The 20,099-nt window shown below is 41.3% G+C and overlaps 1 protein-coding gene across 2 annotated transcripts in view; it reads left to right on the top strand.

Annotated features, from left to right (window-relative positions):
- Positions 1-11,360, top strand: part of LRFN2 (leucine rich repeat and fibronectin type III domain containing 2) — a 357,671-nt gene extending 346,311 nt beyond the window's left edge. For both annotated transcript variants that reach the window (XM_056818185.1, XM_056818184.1), the window contains one exon: positions 10,150-11,360. In XM_056818185.1, coding sequence (XP_056674163.1) covers positions 10,150-11,176 — 1,027 coding nt within the window. In that variant the 3' untranslated portion in view covers positions 11,177-11,360. The remainder of the gene's footprint in view (positions 1-10,149) is intronic.
- Positions 11,361-20,099: the final 8,739 nt, after the last annotated feature.

The following is a 20,099-nucleotide window of genomic DNA, read 5'->3' as shown; positions in this document are numbered from 1 at the left end:
TGGATGGTTCTGGGATCCCATCCATGCAGGTATTCTCAACACAGATGCAGATCACAATCTATTCATTCTAAGACTTTCCCTAATACTCTTGTGCATATATTTTTTTAATTCATAAAATATATAGTGGTTTATTTAGATGATTTTTAAAGTGATTTCATTGTGGAATTTAGCATAACTGAGAAAAAAATCCAGAAAATCTTCTGATATGAGGTCACCTTGCTAGGCAATGGCTTTGGCTTAGGCAGGAATGCCTCCCAGTACTTTGTCAGCTGTTGTGTTTGTACTAATGATTCCAAGTACTTGATAATAAGTTTAAAATCTTTCACTCATTCTTCCAACTTCCTTTCTAATCGTTTTGAGATTTGTTCAAAGTCTCTCTCTTTGCTGAACTTTGCCTTTTAGTCCTTTGCAGTTAGTCTGTTCCAGGAGGACCACCCAGTACGGTAGGGGCCTTCCTCAAATTCTCCTTACAGCTCATGGACAATCTACCAGCTATTCTTCATTCTTGGTTAGCCTGACTTCTTTTCTGAGTATCTGTTTCTTTGGTAACTTCCTTTTTTCTCCCGAATAATTCTTTCTTCGTGATGTGTTACAGACATTTATGCTCCATCTTGACCATCTCTCTTGCTCTTTGATAATTTTTCCCTGAGGACCCATGCTATCTAAAAATATATTCATCTTTATATGGGCCTAAACATCCATATTAATCAATCTGCCTAAATTTTTTTCAACTATAAATCAGATAATAATACTATGTACTTCCCAGAGTTGTTGAAAGGCTGAATTGATATAATATGTGTTAAGAGTTCTGAACTGTAGGGGTAGCTAGGTAGCATGATGGATAGAGAGCCACACTTGGAGTTGGGATGACATGGGTTCAAATCTGATCTCAGATAATTCCTAGCAGTATGACTGTGGACAAGTCCCTTAACCTTGATTGCCTAGCTTTTGCTGCTCTTCCGTCTTAGAATTTATACTAAGACAAAAGGTAAGAGTTAAAAAAAAGAAAATTAGTAGAGTATCTCATACATAGTAGGTGCTTTCTTGTTTCCTTTCCTTCCTTTTGAAAGACCTCCCCCAACTTCCAGTCTTTGGCCAATACAATGTCTTGTGACTTGCATCTATATAACACTGGAAGAGAATATTGATCTTAAAAAATGGATCTTTGTTTCAGGCAGAACTTTGTAATTTCCCCAAGATGACCCAGACCAATTACCTTTTCCAGTTCAATTTTGTCCCCTGTCCATTTGCATCTTCTAACCAAGCTGAATATTGATCTACAAACTCCATAAGTTGTCTATCCAAATGCATATAATAGTCTGGACAATAGGTATTCTTTATCCACTAATTTTTTCCCATGAGTATTGTTAGGCTAAACTCTTTAGAGTGATTATTTATCTAATGCTATGATCTTGGATCTGATGAATTCAATACCATGTCATTTGTTTGGACTGTGTGCTATATCTCCATAACAATGTTAAACGTTTGGCAAGCTTGCCTCTCCCAGTTCTGCCTTGTACAATGATCAAAAAGTCATTGAACAAGGTTATCTCTGTTGTCATATCTTTAAAGTAATTTTGCATAATTCTTAAAAATGCACTCCTGAAGGAAAGTCTTTGTGTATGTGTTTTATTCTACAAAATCTTTTTTTTTTAGTAGTTGACAAACAAATGGGATTTAGGATTCTCTATGTTTCTTTTTTTTTAACCCTTACTTTCTGTCTTGGAATCAAAACTATATATTGATTCCAAAACAGGTAAGGTCTAGACAATGGGATTAAATGACTTGCCCAGGGTCACATATCTAGAAAGTCTCTGAGGTTAGATTTGAACTCAGGACCTCCCCATCTCCAGGCTTGGCTCTCACCAACACAGAAGAGCAATAAGGACTAGACAATGGGATTAAATGACTTGCCCAGAGTCACATATCTAGGAAGTATCTGAGGTCAGATTTGAACCCAGGACCTCCCATCTCCAGTTTTGGCTCTCTATCTACTTAGCCACCAAACTTCCCTTCTCTATATCTTTCTCAAAAGTTAAGTTTGGGCCTCCCTATCTTATCTAGACTGGAAAGTATGGTGGCTATTCACAGTTCATGTCCCACTCTGACCCAGAAACTTTAACCTATTCCATTTCTGGTCTCTACCTGTTTGCCCCTTTTTAGGCAGGCTAGTGACCCTCTACTCTCCAGGGCTCACTATATTGGCCACTTAGTGCAGACTCTTGAAGGCTTAGCCTACTGGAGATCAGAATTCCTGGGCTCAAGAGATTCTCCAGCTTCAACCTCTCTGAAATCTGGGATTACAGGAGTGTTCCAGGACACCTGCCTTGTCTATATCTCTCAGTTAATGGTATGATGGAAAAAAACATGGTCAATTATAGAATATTGTTTGTGATGGCCTGCCCATTCCCTTCTAATGCTCTCATCAAGGATGCCCTCAATTTAGGTATGAATTTTTCTCCTAACAATTTTATATAGCTAGTAAAATAGGCATATAATTTTTTAATGTTTTCCATTGCTCTTTTGTATAAAAATGAGATCCAAGATATTTTTTCCATTCCTCTAATATCTTCCCCTCCTTCATATGCTTTGAAAATCTATCAGTCAATGCCTTAAAAAATTGTGTCACCTCTAACAAAGACCTCCTCTTTGAATATTTGGTTTCGTCTAGCTGCTTTCCCATCTTTGTTCTCTTCAGTAGAGTTTCAGCTTTCTCTATAAGTACATCCAAGGCCGTGATGTTTGAATCTTGGTGTTGTGGCTCCACAGTCCTCAATGGTGAAAAGTTTGTCGTGAAATCTTTGAAGATCTTTTCTACCTTTTATTTGCTTTTTGTCCTCCTAGTTTTATACTTAAATGCCCTCTGGATGACTCTGCCTAGTTGGATTTCTCACAAAACTTTATTTAAACTATTTTTGCCCTTCGCTGCTTCTTGATATTTTGTGAGGTGATTTTGCTTCTAATTTTTCAGTATCCTGCTTGGTAGGAATCTAAAAATGAGTTTTTATTCTACACTAGTTTCTCCTTCACTGCCACATAGCTCTCTGCTTGGGAAATAGGTCAAGAATTTGTTGACTAAGGTGGTTTTTAACTTCTTATGGTTTCATTATGTCATTTACATTGATTAAACTTTTGTATGAACTTAGTAAAAATGGTGTCAATGTCCTTTCCTCCATCCATTTTCCATTTGGAGAAGACATCAATATCTTATTTAAATAGGTCAAATTAAAGTTATTGAATTGCATGCCACATCTGTTGTCATGTTTATTCTTTCTTCTAGCAATTCAACATCTTCACTTTAACAAATCAGGAACCCGACTACACATAGACAGCTGATTCATGAATGATGTAGGCAATGGTAATAAGTCATTTCCTGACTTAAAAATATACTTCATTTTTATGATGTTGTTTGGTACTCATCACATTGTGTGCTGTCCAATTATAATCTTGGAGAAAATATTAATGGTATAAAGTAATGAGTCTTCTGTGTAATCCACAAATGTCTAGGCTCTCATTGCTTACTCTTGAATCATGTTTTCTAAACATTTTTTGCTGTCCTCACCTTTGCATTAAAATTATCAAGTATTAAAGTATCTATTAATTTAATGTCAAAGATTTTATCAATGTCTTCATAAAATTTGTCTTGTTTCTTTATCCTCTGTAAGATACTAGAACAAAAGCTGATATCTTTATATTTTCTTTTTGCTCATATTCATCATGAACATTATAGTATAAGGTTACCAAATGTCCCATGAAATTATGCTTCTTATTGCAGTTAAACCAAACTCTACCACCTTTTTTATTTTCTCTCTAAGAAAAGCCTGTGAGGCATCCTTCTATTTACCAATAAATTCTTTTTTTTCTTTTGGCTTCATTTATAGAGCTTGTCAAAACTGACACAACTCATTTCCTTCATTAATATATTCCCTTGGTCTTGGCCATGGGTCTCACATTTAGAATCAAGGTACTGTTTATATATGTTACTATGTATAACTTTATTCATAACTATAATTCTTAGAACCTTCTTTGACAATGTCACCAATACAGTAGAAGTACAGCCCTGGGGTCATTAGTTTACTAAAGAATTTCTCACCAACTAATCAGCCTATTGACCAATACAGAACCTCTCTGCTTTTAGCTGAATTGATTCTCAGAAAGTAGAAATTATTTGTTCAATCATAGTTGAAGTCTTTCTAGCTTAGATTTCCAAGACCTTCAAGAATCTAGACCCCTCTTCAACTCACAATGAGGCATATAAGTAGGAATTTTTGTGGAATCCTTACTAGCCATATATTATAAATCAAGTGGATGATGAATGCCAATTTTTCAGATTTTGATATGCAGTTGGATGAATTACTTATAGAATAAGTCCATCAGTGACTATATCTCAGACACATACTATACTGAGCTGAGCCCAGAATTGAATAAGAGAAGAGTCAACCGGATGGACTATTATTCAAATAATCTTGTATAATTTTGACTCAATTATATCAGTCACTCCTCTTAACAACTGTAAGCGTCTCTCTGAAACAAAGGCCCATTTTTTAAATATGATTACTATTATGGTTCTAGTGTATGAGTACAAATCATGGGATACCACAGTCTCTCAAAAATTTAAATTGAGGGTCATCTAGAAGGGGATACTATATAATATAAAGTAGAAAATGATGGAGAAAACAAAAATATAACCAGAAAAAGTATGGTAGGAAAACTTTAGGATAGAGAAGAAAGTATTTTTACTTTGGGAGAGTCTGGAAAGCTTCCTCAAAGATGTAGTACCTGAGCTAGGTGGGCCTCAGGGAAATAAAAGGGTTTCAACATCTAGATGTGGATGAAATGCATTCTGTTCATGATGAATGTCCCATGCAAATTCACCAAGACAGAAAAAGTCAGAGTGGATCAGGGAATAAATAATATTTTTAGGGGGAAAAATATAGTGTACATACAAAGCAATAGTAGGAAATAAAGGCTATAAAGGCAAATTGGAGCCAACTTCTGGAGGACCTTTAATACAATGCAGGATATACCAGACAATAGGCAGTCACTGAGGACTCTTGAGTGAGGGAGATGATATGGTCAAAACTATGCAGTGACAGATGTGATATTTATATCTTAGTATGGTCAGATTTCCAGTCTTTTTCTCAGTCATTCCCAACTCTCTGTGACTCTATTTGGGATTTTCTTGGCAAATATACTGGAGTAGTTTGCCATTTCCTTCTTCAGCTCATTTGACAAATGAGGAAACTGAGGCAAACAATGTTAAGTGTCTGAGGTCAGATTTGAGATCAGGAAGATGAGTCATCTTGACTCCAAGTTTGGCATCTGTCCACTGTGTCTTCTGGCTAAAGGAGTCTAAAGGAGTAGAAATCTTATTGAGAAAAGAAAAGAAGGTGAGAATATTTTGGATGGGTTACCTTCTCCCTCTGCCTCCTTATTCCATTGGTGAGTTCCTCTTTTACATTTTGGGAAAGGGCCCAGATGAATCTAGACCAGACATCCTTCATTCTCTGGACTTTACCACCTTGCCCTGTACTGATTTCCTCTCCTTTCATTCACATGCACTAACCACCTCTGACTTTTTACTGACAAAGCAAAGTTCCGATTCATGGAAAGGGCCTAATACATTTTTCTTGACTTGATTTGACCACAAGCATTGCCTAGTGGGGAAGCCTGGGTGAGGTAATAAATGAACTCACCATGACCAGGGCTCTGGCTGCCCCCAGAGTAGAAGAGCAAGAGATACAGAAAGAGAAATGGCAGTAAAGAAAGCCTGGCCCTTTCTTTATATCGTGCAAAAGAACAGTCCAGCCCAGTGGACATGTGCACATATTTGCAATCTGACATTCTCTACACGAGGCCATAGTTGTCACTAATAACCTTTTCTCTCTCCACTGCTTCCTGATTGGCAACTCCAGGCTTTCTTTTGATGGATCAATTATCATGAAAAGCCAAATTCTCCTGCCTTTCTGCGCCCAGCTTCTTGTCACTTGCATGTCCACCCACCCCGTGGAGAGTTGGCCACAACAGATTTAAACCTCCCATTAGCAGCTCTGGACAATTCTTTTTAAAAAAAAATTATTTTTAAAAACCCTTACCTTCCATCTTAGAATCAATACTATGTTTTGGTCCCAAGGCAGAAGAACAGTAAAGGCTAGGCAATGGGGGTTAAGTGACTTACCCAGGGTCACACAGCTGAGAGGTGTCTGAGGCTGGATTTAAATTTACCATCCATCTATCCATTCCACCTAAATCAGAGTGACCTGGGCTCAAGTCTCTCCTCTGAAATATATTGGTTTTGTGACCCTGGACAAATTTCTAGAACCACAAGTTGCAGAAGAGGTACCAATCTGTGGAGGTAGAAGGACCTCCTCTACAAATTGTTTCCAAAATAAAGGCTGAATCTGCAGGCTGGAGGGCAATAGGATATCATGACCTCAAGAGTTCTGTGTTTAACCGCTCAGATGGTAAGAATAGGGGTCCCAGTCCAATTTTATCTGTCAAGGGGCTTATTTATAACAAAACTGTACTGCATCCCACTGCATCCATTACCCATGTATTATATTACTTTCCTACTGTGCCCCCTCCAAGGGCTGGGTAAGTTGTCAATCTGCCCACATCTGTCCCAAGGTACATCCTTTGGGTCACTTATTACCTAAACTCAACCCAGGAACTCACATCAACTGCTGGACATAGGTGGCTCTAAAAAGAAGACCTCCAACATTATACCCATATCCTGTTCCCCAAATCACTTCTCAGCTAAGACAGAAACTCCTTAGCTGGCTTTCCGCAACTTGGTTGGCTCTGCTCTCTGTGTGAGTAGTAGTAAGACTTCCACCCCATCCTCACCCCCTCACCCTATTTTGGTTTTGGTGGGATAGAATAAGTCTTACTGGCTCAGCAGTTACAGATAGGTTGCGACCTGCAGAACATTCTCTTCTCAGCCCTCTTCCGACTTTCCCTCTCTTTACTGATAGCATCCTCAGCCTTTCAGGTGGACGTTGAAATATCGGTTGAAATATTGGATTGAGTACTTCGTAGCTGTTATCTTAGGCACAGCAGGGGTGGGTGCAATCACAGTTTCATCCTTAATTCCTCATCCCCAGACCTAGATATTTGCCAAATCTTATTTTTATCTCTACAAATTCTCTTGCACCTGCCCTCTTCTTTCTACTCACATGACTCCCACTCAGGTGCAGCCCTTCATCACCTCTCACCTGAATTACTGCAATATCCTCTTAACTGATCTCCACACTTCACATCTTCCCCCACACAGCTGCCAACATGATTTTCCTAATGGGTAGGTTTGCCCACATCACTCCCCTACTCAATAAACTCCAGTGGCTCCTTGTTGAGTCTGAGAAGAAATATTCTATCTTCATTTCATCCTTTTAAATTTTGATTTTGCCCAAGTTTTAAGCTGCATAAAATTATTAGCATAGTTTTATATGAATATTGGTTAAATAAGATGTTGTTCAGTCATGCCCAACTCATGTCCCCATTTGGGGTTTTCTTGGTAAAGATACTGGAGTGGTTTGCCATTGCCTTCTCCAGCTCATTTTTCAGGTGTGGAAACTGAGACAGGTAGGATTAAGTGACCAAGTTCACTCAGCTAGTCATCCTGACTCCAGGTCTCACATTCTAGCCACTGTGCTGCCTAGCTGCTTAAGTAAGTAAATACAGGTAGATTGGTATATGCTCTGTTGTTTTACTAATAGGGTTAGTGCTCCAAAAAGTCTGGAGACCTACTCTGTGTGATGGTAACTGCTAGAATATATGCACACACACATTCATTCATTTATTCATGTATTTATTTATTTTTGCCCAATCTATGGGTTCACTGTGTAGGCTATTTCCCAGTGAGAAAACTTCCTCTCTCAGCGATCTACCTGATTTATTTCCCCACCTTTGTCCTTCTCTCAACCACCACAACCCCCTCCTTCCCAGGTAACATGGAGCCCAAAGGTCAAGCCGCCTCTATGTCTTCCTTTAGTCCTGGGCCTAGCAACCCTAGGTGACCTAGGAGAGAGAAGAAGGAGAAGAAGCAGGCATGATCTGTGCTCAGAGCTCTGGGCAGCAGCAGTCAAGACTGACGGGTTGTCAATAGCTGCCTGTCAGCTACAAACCTCCACCCCAGTTCCCAGGTGGAACTTTTCAGACTTTAGAATTTCCTATTTGATGTCTCAATTATGCCACCTGACTCTGGATTTAGGGGGAGGTGGGTTTGACAGTAATGGATGGGACCCTTTCCTTTCTTGGAGCACAAGGCAAAATAAAAATAAAAAGGAATAGGGTTCCATATCTTGGCTGCTTCTAGGAGGACTAAAACTCTCCAGGTCCAATCAGATCCATGGGTGGAAGGTGCTATTCTAAGAGCACAGTTTCAGCAGGGACTAGGAGACTTTCAGAAAGAACCAGACAGGCTCAATGCTCAAAGTTGGATTATACTGAAATGACTGAAATTAAGAGAAGTCCTAAAATAAGATACAGTGGGAGAGACAGGTCATAACACTTGTATTACCTACATCCCAGAGTCATCAGAATCATAAATTTAGCAGCAGAGAGGGCTTCAGAGGTCATTTAGTTCAACTCTCTCCTTCTTTTTGGACCTAGAAACTGCCCAAGGTCCCTCAAGGAATGAATGGCAAAGATGCTCTTTGATTAAAGAGAGGAGAATGGAGAGATCTTTAGCACAAAGGTTACAACTGAGTCTCAGTTGCCTAAGGAGTCTGTCAGAGGAGCCTTAGATGTGCTAGTGTTCTGGATGCAACAGGAAGCGAAAGTGAGGCAAATGATGGTCCTCTACAGAGGCTATCCTTGAAATAAATGCACCAAGGCTCTTTACCCCTCTAGTTCTTAGAAGTGGGAGATGCTTGGACTTTTCTTTCCTATAAGATGGAGCAACTCATCCTCTGGGGGTAGTCTTGTTTTCTTTTGTAAAAGAAGAAATACTCCTAACTTTCCTCCCTCCTTCAGGCTTTAGAGATGGAGACACTTACCAGGGGCCAAATCAGTTTTTGGTCCTCATCTGCAATTTCATAATTGGAAGAACAGTTTTTTAGTAATTTAGACACAGAGGTTAAGAGCAATAACAGAACAGTGGGGCTTTGTAAAGTGATCACAAAGGGAAGTTTAATTTGGATAAGAGCCAGCATGATGGGCAACACATGTAATCCCAGATACTGTGGAGTCTCCAGAACTTGAGTTCAGGAGTTCTGAACTGCAGTAGGCTAAGCAAAGCCTCTATCCAACCTAAGTTGGGCATTAATATGGTAGTCTGTGGGATCAGAAGGCATCAGATTGCCTAAGAAGGGTGAAATTGTATAGGGGCATGGGATTAGGGAGTGGAGAGCAGGCAGGCTGAGGCTAAAGGAAGCCTAGGAGTTGCAGGTCCCTGTGGCTTCTCTATACACCTTTATCACCTTTTTTTCCCTTGTTCCACAGATCAAGGCAGCTCTGAGAAAGAGGCAGTGCCTTCCTTATAAACAAAGCTTAAGTCTCCCATGTCTAAATCCTCATCCAGAGTGAGGGAGGATTTGTCTCAGATAAGTGGTAATGCTTCACTTTTATTGCTGCTTCTCTCCAGCACCCTGAGGAGAAGAGCACTGGGTTGGAACATGTATGGACTAGAATGCCTCTTTAACCTCTCTCCCTTTTGTCTCTCACCCCTTTCCCCTCCTGTCAAATCTTTTGTGTCTCCTTTTTTCATTTTCTGTTCATCTCTCTCTCCTACATCAATCTCCGGATGTCTTGTGGCCTTTCCGTATCACCATGTTGGATTCTCCTTTCCCCCTTTGCCCTCCCGTTTCTTTCTCCTTTTTCTTCTCATCACATCTTCTCCACCTTTCTCTCTGTCTCTTCTGTCCCATCTGTTCATCTCTGTGCCTTTTTCTGTCTCTTGACACTATCTTTCTGCCTTTTGGTCTCTTTTTCCGTGTCTCTCCTTCTCCGATTCTTCTCCCTTGTCGTGTGTCCTTACTCTGCCTCCTTCATGCGCTGCTTCTTTCATCGGTTCCCTTTTTCTTCTCTCTCTTTGTCTGTCTGTCTGTCGATCTGTCTGTCTGATTGCCTCCTGCCTCTTCTCTCATTGTCCTCTTCTCTACCCTTCACCCAATCTACCCTTTGTGTCTCCCTCCCTCCCACACACCCTAGGATGATCCCAGCTTCCAACAAGGCCTTCGTGGTGAACAATCTGGTGTCGGGGACCGGCTATGACCTGTGCGTGTTGGCGATGTGGGATGACACGGCCACCACACTCACAGCCACCAACATCGTGGGCTGTGCCCAGTTCTCCACCAAGGCTGACTATCCTCAGTGCCAGTCCATGCACAGTCAGATCCTGGGAGGCACCATGATCCTGGTCATCGGGGGCATCATCGTGGCCACGCTGCTGGTCTTCATCGTTATCCTCATGGTGCGCTACAAGGTGTGCAATCACCAGGGCCCTGGCAAGATGAATGCGGCGGTCAGCAACGTTTACTCGCAGACCAATGGGGCACAGCCGCCACAGCCGCCACCATCCAATGCGGTTCAGAACGGGGCGCCACCGCAAGTGCACCCTAAAGCATCCATGAGGAACGAGTTTGGAAACGGCAGTGGGACGTCTGGGGCAGGGGGAACGGGGGCCAGGGGTGGCGGTGGCGGCTTGGCTCACAGCAGCGGCTCCTCCTCCTCTTCTAGTTCCTTGGGCAGCACGGACGGGGCGGGTAGCCGGGGTCCCTGGAGGCTCCCACCGCCCAGCACTCGCCCCAAGCCCAATCTCGACCGCCTCATGGGGGCCTTCGCCTCACTGGACCTCAAGTGCCAGAGGAAGGAGGAGCCTCTAGACTCCAGGACTCCGGCCGGGACCGCGGCCACAGGGCGTCACTCGGACCGCGAGCCCCTGCTGGGGCCGCCAGCTGCACGGGCGCGTAGCCTTCTGCCGCTGCCTCTGGAATGCAAGGCGCGTCGCAGCCACTCTTTCGATATGGGGGACTTCACGGCGGCGGGGGCGGCTTCTGGGGTGTCCGGGGGGACTGTGGCACAGGGAGGCTACAGCCCGCCGAGGAGAGTGACGAACATCTGGACCAGGCGCAGCCTTTCGGTTAATGGCATGCTCCTGCAGTTTGAGGACAATGACCTCGTGGGGCCCAGGGGCACTTATGGCAGCTCCGAGTGGGTGATGGAGAGCACGGTGTAGATGGCGGTGGCGTCAAGAGAGCGCCCCGCACGCCCCTACTACCTCCCTCTCCCACCCCCTCCTCTCCCTTATGTCAATTCCTACCCCCTCCTCCTACTCCCACCCTACTCAGCCCGTCAGTGGGATGCTGGCCAACAAGGTGGAAGAAATCTTTCCTTTTTTTATATATATCAAGTCAACTCTCGATTATCTGCGTGTACTTTGTGGGTTATCCGAGGGCGGCGTTTACATATGGGACCACGTTCCCCTGACCTATTTATTCCCTAACTCCATCCCTCTCACCACCTCCATCTCAAGTCCAAGACCCCTTTCCCCACCGCTCAGCCGGTGTGCCCTCAGGGAATGCAGATACACTGCAATTTGGCCTGAGCCCAGTATTGAGGAGGAAGAGCTCTTTAATCCCAAATGATGTCAAGTGTGGGAAGCTTTGTGATGAACTGTTGTTTGTGAGGCGCTTACTTTTTAAAAATCTATTCCCCAAAGACACAGCCATACAGATAATGGAGAGTTCATCATATACTAGAAAGTTTTCGCCCTTGGGGCTAACCCAGTGTGGGGAAAAACAAAGCCATGATAGGAGGATGACTGGAAGTTCTTGTCTGGTTCTGGGGGAAGGTTCTTGAATTCCCCAGCCCCCAAATAGTTCCACTAGCTTCTCCTTCCTCCCACCAGGAGCTGAGTGGCTTCCAGCTCCTTTAATCCCAGGAATTTTCTTCAAACATTCCTAACCTCAGTTATCAAACGATAACTTGATAGTTTAAACAATTTAAATTGGGGGTGTTTTCAGGGAATAGAGAGGAGGTAAGAGTTCTATTTGAGGTCATTTGAGATTTTTTTCCTCTCTTTTCCAGTTAAGTGAGGAAGAAAAAACTCCCCAGAATAAGAGATAGAGTCCTCCGAAGAGCTATATGGATTCCACTTAAATAATTTTAGAACTATTGGAGGGGGGTTATTGAGAATAAAAGGATCGTGTGTGGAAGGGGACATAAAGGAGTTTGGGGAGAAAGAGATAATCTACCAGGTGAGGAAATGGAGTCACTGGTAAGAATCCCATAGGTAATTAGTGGCAGCATCAGCTCTGGAACTCAGGCTTCCTAATTGTTCAGAGTAAAGTTTCTATGTTGTTTGTACCCTCCTTACTCTTATCCCTAAATCATGTCAGAGAATTTTTGCAAAGTTGGACATTTGGTTGTGTATTGGGTGACCAGTCTGGAACTCTCTGAAAAATGGAACCTAAGGTGATGCTCTACTTTGTCTTTCACAGGGAAAACTTCTATCTATGAACTTATCAGTATGGAAATAAGAAAAGAAATACTGGGGCTTATTGGAATCCATGTTTTTCTTTCCATATTCCTAGAAGGGATTAGAAAGTCCATGTGGAGAAAGATACAACTTGTGGAAATTGATTGAATATAACTGAGCTTTTGACAAAGTGACTTTTCCCACACACTCTCTGTCTTTCCCATCTTCTTTTTCCTCTCCTCTCCCTTCCTGTCCCTCTTTCCAGCCTCTTTCACATTTAACACTTTACCTCCTTTTCCATATAAAAATTTTCTTCCTCCAAGTCTTTCTCTTTTTCCTTTTTCCTTCCTGTTGGTTGAACTGAGATCATCATAAAACCTAGAGTTTACTTGTTTTTACAACAACATTTATTGGTTACTTGCTGAGGTGTGATGATATATTCCAGCCACTCTAGTGAAATTCATAGAGGGGTATATTTCTTGAATGGTCTGAGACTGGAGGAAATCTATGAAGGGCTGCCTCCTGGTTCCAATGTTGACATTTAATAGAATGCTCCTGCAGAATCTAAAATAATACTATCTCTTGTCCTCCTTCCTCCTTTCTCTTTCCTTCTTCCCTTTCATTCCTCTTCCATTCCTTTTCTCTCCCTCCTGCCTCCTTTTTCCTCACTTCTTTCTTTTTCCCTATCCTTGCCTTTCTTCATTCTCTTCTTTTTCTTTAATCTTTATAAAGTCATTCTCAGAAAAGATTGGTTCTTCTATAATCTGTCAGTTAACTTTACCAGGGCCAGAATAATCAGCTTCCCATCACTGAAGCTTTTATCAACTTTGTTAACTTGGGACTGATTTTAGAACACATTTTCCCCCCATCTTCCTTCCCTCATCCATACATTCCTCCTGTTGCATCTTCTAATTTTGGTCATAAAAGAAGCCATTCCCAAATCATACCTTTCTTGGTTTGGGTAGTTTGGGCACAAGGTGGGAGATTAGGGAAGGCTGAGCAGATACCTCTCCCCCTAATGAGTTCGCCATATATTCTCTTGTCAGGCTCAGAATGGTGTGTGACATGGGTATGTACTGGCTCATGTATTTGTCATATTTCTTAATTGGAGTTTTAGAAAAATGATATCCCTATGGTTATTATGATTCCATTCTTTTATTTTTTATTTAAAAAATGTGGACATGTACAGTAAAACAAATGAACAGAAAATGCCAACCACAATTCTTGGGGGAGGGAAAATATTTTTTTTTCCTATTCCTGAGAACATTATCATAATCTCCTCTGAAAGCTTTGGGGTCTTATAGGTAATGTTTGACAACGACATTTTAGTTATGTTTAAATATTCACTTCTTTATAAGTTCCCTGCCCAATACCTGAGAACTTGTAGGGGACCTCTAGAACTGATTTAGTAAAGAAGAAAAGATGATGAATGAAGAATTCAGACCTCAAGGAATCAATGGTCCCATTTATCCCCCTTCTCATTCTCTCCAAGGGTTTGCAATTGCATGAATTCAAGTTCTTCCTGAATTCGGGAATTCCTGATGCCTACTCTACCCAACCTCTAGAAGGTACCAGTCCTGACCAAGCAGAACTCGTTTCCCTTTAGTACAACTGACTTCTGCAATATTACCTTTACTTAGAAACTAAAAGAAAGCACAAACAAAACTTACAGAAGCATATATCAAAAACTTCATCATAATCTTAATTAATGCCTAGTAAAAGATTTATTTACGAGGCACCAATACTGATTGCACCTTTTTGCTACTCTACAACCTAAATAGTTATGGGATGGGTCAGATTGGAGATTGTTAGGATGAAAAACCTAGACAAATCTGTTAAAATAGGGCAAGTAACCTAGAAAGGTCCCAGCCATGGAATCACAAGATTATAGAATTTAGGGCTAAAATGGTCCTTGAGTATCATCTGATCCAACAACTTTATTATAGAGAAGAAACCAAAACCTCAAGAGCAGTGTCCAAGGACACGAAGTAAATAGCAGAGCTGGAATAAGAACCCAAGTCCTCTGCCTTTCGAATCAAGATTCTTTCTATTAATACTAGGTAGTGTCAAGGGCATCTGACAGCAGGTAACAGGTAGAGACTGAAGCTGACAAGTGGATCATTGGGAATATTTAGATGTGTTCTAAGAGGTAAGTAGGGGATACAGCAACAAGAGTCGGAGGACAGGCAAACAGTAAAGGTTCAACCAATTATACTTTATATTTCTAGTAACAGGTCAGTGTTAAAGAAGACTGAATGAGACATGAGGGGAAAACAGAACTATAGTCAATAGGTTACAGAGCACAGGACATAAAAGGTATTTAATAAATAATTTATTAAGCCAACAGATAGCTGGTACAGTGGGAAGGGTACAACACTGGATTAAGGAAGCTTCCTCTTCCTCAATTCAAATCTGGCTTCAGACATATTTTCTAGCAGTGTGAGCCTGGGCAAGTCACTTCACCTTGTTTGCCTCAGTTTCTTAATCTATGAAATCATCTGGACAAGGATATAGCAAACTACCCCAGTTTCTTCACCAAGGAAAGTCCAACAGAGAGTTGGACACAACCAAAAATGATTGAACAACAAAATGTTTGATTAATAGGTTTAGGACAACAGAACTGTGACTAGGTCATAGAGACCAGGATTTTGTCCCAGGGTGCCAACATCCTGAAGGGAAGGAAGGGAAAGGAGTTGAAGTTGAAGGGAAGGAGGACCCAACAGTACTCATATGACTTAACATCCTCACGTGGTTGACTCACAGCTATCTCATGTCCCTCAAAATCTGGGTTTGGGGACATGAGAAGGGAGAGGAAGAAAAGGGAAGGAAAGAAAATCTCTTTAGGAATCTTTGTCATTGGATCCCTCTTTCTAAGTCTGCCCTTATCCATTGCTGAGGTAAAGGTTTGGTAACAGAGAGTAAGGTAAGTCTCAATTTACTATACAAGGAGAAACTTTGTGGCAAGGAATAAAGGAAGAAACCAGTTACCAGGAGCAGATACAAAATCAGAGTAGAAGCCACAAGGATGACTTCATGCTTTTGAGTTATAGATTCAGGGTCTATATATTCTCTCAGCCTGGGGAATGAATTGACCTCATGATCTGGCATTGGGCTAAACCTGAAATTGGGGACCAAGTGACTCAAATGTGGAGACAGAATCACTTCAAAGTCTTAGTAGAGGGTATTAAATATATAGTGTTTATTTTTCTTTGACATAATTTACCCTGAGAAAAGAGAAGTATAATTCCTTAATTCCAAGTGACTCCCTCTTTCCATTTTTATCTTTTTTTTCCAGCTTAATGGGGGATTATCTTCATTTAACACAATCTTTATATACTTTTTTTTTCCCTCTTCTACATTCAATGTAGACAGGAATAGGATCATAGATATAGAGATGAAAGGGATGTTAGAGGTCAGCTCAACTCAACTCTCTGCCTTTTGTTGTTCAGTCATTTCAGACTTTTCATGACCCAATTTGTAGTTTTCTTGGCAAAGACACCAGAATAATTTGTCATTTCCTTCTCCTCATTTTACAGATGAAGAAACTGGGGGAGAAAGGGTGAAGTAACTTGCCCATAGGGTCACATAGCTAGTAAGTATCTGATGTCAGATTTGAACCCAAATTTCCCAGACTTCAGATCCAGTGCTCTTTGTGTCTACTCGAGCAGCAAGCATTGTGTTAGGGAAACAGATAAAACTGAGTCAAATCTTGCCTTTGAGCGATTTATATTCAAATGAACCTTTATTTTATAGAGGAGGAAATCTAAGGTTCAGAAAGAGGCAACAATTCTGTCAAGGGCAAAGGCCACCCATGGAACAAATAACAGAGCAAGGATTCACATTCAGGTCCACCACTCCACCTCTAACCTTTTATGGTCCCAGGCCCAAACTGCCTTTCATCTATGTTGGTGGTCCCCAGCCAGCTGGGTGTGGTTCTGACCATCCCTATAGGAATTAGAATTTTGGCTTCTGGCTTTTGTAAGCAGCTGCTATGAAAAGCAACAATGCCAAACAAAAACATTTTTCTGAAAGAAAAGCCAGTTTGCAGACAACAGCTCTGCAGAGACATACTCAAAGGCAACATAAGCAGTTTACAACATCACACATGGGGGATGAGTACCAGCCATTCAGAATTACATAGTTCTAGCAGGAAGCAAGGACTAAGAGGAGAGGTCCTTCTTTCTTACAAGGAAACACTTAAGGTCTCTAAATTTACATAATGGCATCAATTCCAGACAGGCTGCTTCCACAAAGAACCAGGAGGAGCATTGTAAAAAGCAACAACAAAAACAAATTCTTTTTCTCCTTTTCATGGTTTGAAAACGTTTATAGTTTCTTACTTTTAAAATCCAGTTTCCAGCTTCTCAGCTAACATGATTACAATTAGGTTCCCCATCTCTGGGTCAATCAGTGTTTTCAGTAAGGCTCCAACTTCTCTGCGTCATACTGGAAACTACCTTAAAGACAATCTAGTCTCCCTTCACTGCTCCCCCATTTTACTCCCAATCATTTTAATGATGAGGAAATCAAGACTCAGAAAAGTTAAAGAGTCACACAAGTAAGAAGGAGAATCCAGATTTGAGTCTAGGTCCTTTAAGCCCAAATCTAGTGTTCTTCCCAATATAGTGTTGTTGTTCAGTCATGCCTAACTCTTTGTGGCCCTGTTAGGGTTTTGTTTTTGTTTTTTGTTTATTTGTTTGTTTTGCAAAGATATTGGAATTGTTTGCTCTTCCTTCTTCGGCTCATTTTACAGATGAGAAAATCAAGGCAAGTAGGGTGAAGTGACTTGCCCAAGATCACACAGCTAATAAGTGTCTGAGGTCACATTTGAACTTGTCTTCCTGATTCTAGGCCCAATGCTTTCTCTACTGCACCATTTAGCCACACTTCGTAGTAGAGTAACCTGCCCAATTTACTTCCCATCTCCTAGTCTCTCTTGCAAGAATTGGCTTATCCTGGAATCATAATAGCATAAATGATTTTTACTCCTAAGCTGATTTTCATATCAAATAGTGCCAGCTTGGTTTCTATAACAGTTCCTGTGCTCTGGCCTCCCTCCTCCCTGTTACATCAAATGGCTCAGTGCCTTTCTTTTGCCTTTTGTTTAGGAGAAATTTTCATACTTTGCTTCCAGCTCTGGAGGAGAAAGAAATATGCTTACCCCTCCTACTCTTTAGAGTGTCCATTCCCTAGAATTTCTGGAGCTTTCCTGGAATGGGCAAAGCACTGATCTTGTCTGGGAAGTTTTTTTTGTTTTGTTTTTCTTTTCCCCTCAAGTCAAGTCCTTATTTTCCTGAAGGTCAGTTTACTTAATTAACTCATTTGTTAAGCACTTATAGTGGGTCAGACATGATGCCCCTAGTGTCAACAGAGCAACTGTTTGGCTGGATTGGTTTTATCTCTTTCTTCTTGTTGCTTCATCTGGGTCCCTCTATATCCCTGAGCAGTCATAATTGTTTTCTATGGAATGGCATAAAAGGAAGTTGAATGGGAAGGGGGAAGAAGGAGAAGGTGATTGTACTGACTCCAGGGGCAAGGTAGAGAAAGCCTCCAGTGCAACCTATAAAGGAAAATGACATGGATACTCTCTTAAATGGAAGTTCTGGAAGGAACCATCTGATCCTGAGAGATGGGGGTTCGGGGGGCTTCAGGGGTTGAAGATATTTTGGAGGTGGGAATTCCAGGGCTGAAGTGACTTTCTGGATGAAGATGTTTCCAGGACATGGTGGAGAAATCCAAAGGTGCAACCTGGTAAGAAATAAAGAAGATAACTGGCCTCTCTGACTCCTTAAATGGAGGTTCTAAGCCCTTCCACAGGTTTTCTGTCTTGATGGGAGGAGATCCAGATCTATAATTTTACTGCTTTGCCACCAGTAAGGAAATTCTATTAATGCAAGTCACCAACTGTGCTACAACTTAGAGCCCTAAAAAGTTACTTAGGTCACTGAGTCCATTTCTTCCTGACTCTAAGATTAGTACTCTGTTCACTATGCCTCAAACCTCTCTGCAGTTTTATAACACCAAACTACCTTAAAGACACAAAGGACTAATTTTTGTTTTTCCTTACAGGAAAGCAATCCCCCTGGAAAAAGGTAGGAGGTGTTAGCCTGGGAAGACACTGTCTAAGTATCTAATACCATGGGGCATTTAGTGATGACTGCTGTACCAAGCGCCAGGACAAAATTCTTTTGTCTAACCAGAAAATGGGCATTAACAGGACCTTGTGGTAATATGAAGGGTAGCAAGACAGTGCAGTGGATAGAATACTGGACCTGGGATCAGGAAGACTTGAGTTCAATACCAGCCTCGGACAGTAGTTTTGTGAACCTGAACAAGTTACCTCAGTTTCCTCTTCTGTAATATGAGCTGGAGAAGGAAATGGCAAACCAATCCATTATCTTTGCCAATAAACCCCCAAATGGAGTCACAAAGAGTCAAACATGACAGAAATGACTGAACAACTACATGGTAATATAGACTTATAGACACCAGTAGTGGAAGAAATTTAAAAATGATAATAAAGAAAGGTCACCAAATGATAAATGATAGGATCATGGGGATAGAGACAGTGAGACAGGGATGAACTCAGTAAAACAAGTGGTGAGAAATAGAAATGGGGGATAAGAGAAGATGTGAAAGGACCTCAGAGGTCAGATCATCAAAACATCATTTGTCAGATAAAGAAACTGAGGCTTAGAATGGAGAATCTAATTGTTTAAGGTCACATACCCAGATTGTAAATGGCAGAGCCAGGATTCAGAGCCAACTCTGCCACATTGTACTGATTGGCTTCTTTGATGGAGAACATAGAATGGGAGTAGGAGAAAACTCAGGGAAAAGAGATAAAGTCAGAAAAAGTGAAGACAGTGGCAGAAAATAGATATGAATGAGCAACGAAATGCAAAGAAATAATCAAGTAATCAAATCAACAAGCACCTATGATGTGTCAGGCATTGTGCTAAATACTAGGTCTACAAATAAGAAAAAGAAATACTTTCCCTCGAGCAGATTAAATTCTAACAGAGGAAGATCACCCACAAAAGAAAACTGAAACATTGAAGAGGGAGCTTGAGTAGGAAGAAAAGTCAAAGAGACAATGAGATAAACATAGAGAAAAGGTGATGACTGTTCTGGATGACGCAATTCTCCATTCCCATTTTCCCAGTTCATCTCAGAATAATCTACAACTTCTGTAGGCAGCTCAGTCAAACATTGGGGGTTTGCCTGCATCTAGACTGAAGAAGCCACAGTTACAGCAGAGAGCAGCAGATGTCTGAAAACCACTGTTTCAAAAATGGCACTGCTGGGCAGTGAGATGGCTCAGTAGATAGAGCACCACTCTTGAAGATGGAAGTGCCTGGGTTCAAATCTGGTCTCAGACATTTCCTAGCTGTATGACTCAAGGTAAGCCCCCAATTTCCTAGCCCTTCTTGCTCTTCTTCCTTAGAACTGATACTTAGTATTGATTCTAAGTCAGAAGTTAAGAATTTTAAGAGGGCACTGCCACTCAGTGACCACAGTCCTACCAAGGGTCAGAATTGTTTGGGCTGAGTTTGAGTCTTGGTATATTGTAGACATTCAGGAAACCCTTGTGTCATTCAACAAATACGTAAGAGCAAATTAAATTGAATTTGGGTACCTAAGCAGTATACAGAGAGCCAGGTCTGGAGTCAGGAACACT

This window comes from Monodelphis domestica, chromosome 2 (genome assembly GCF_027887165.1).
Source record: "Monodelphis domestica isolate mMonDom1 chromosome 2, mMonDom1.pri, whole genome shotgun sequence".
Taxonomy (NCBI): domain Eukaryota; kingdom Metazoa; phylum Chordata; class Mammalia; order Didelphimorphia; family Didelphidae; genus Monodelphis; species Monodelphis domestica.
Note: the sequence above shows the minus strand (reverse complement) of the source record. Positions and strands in the feature narration are given on the sequence as shown.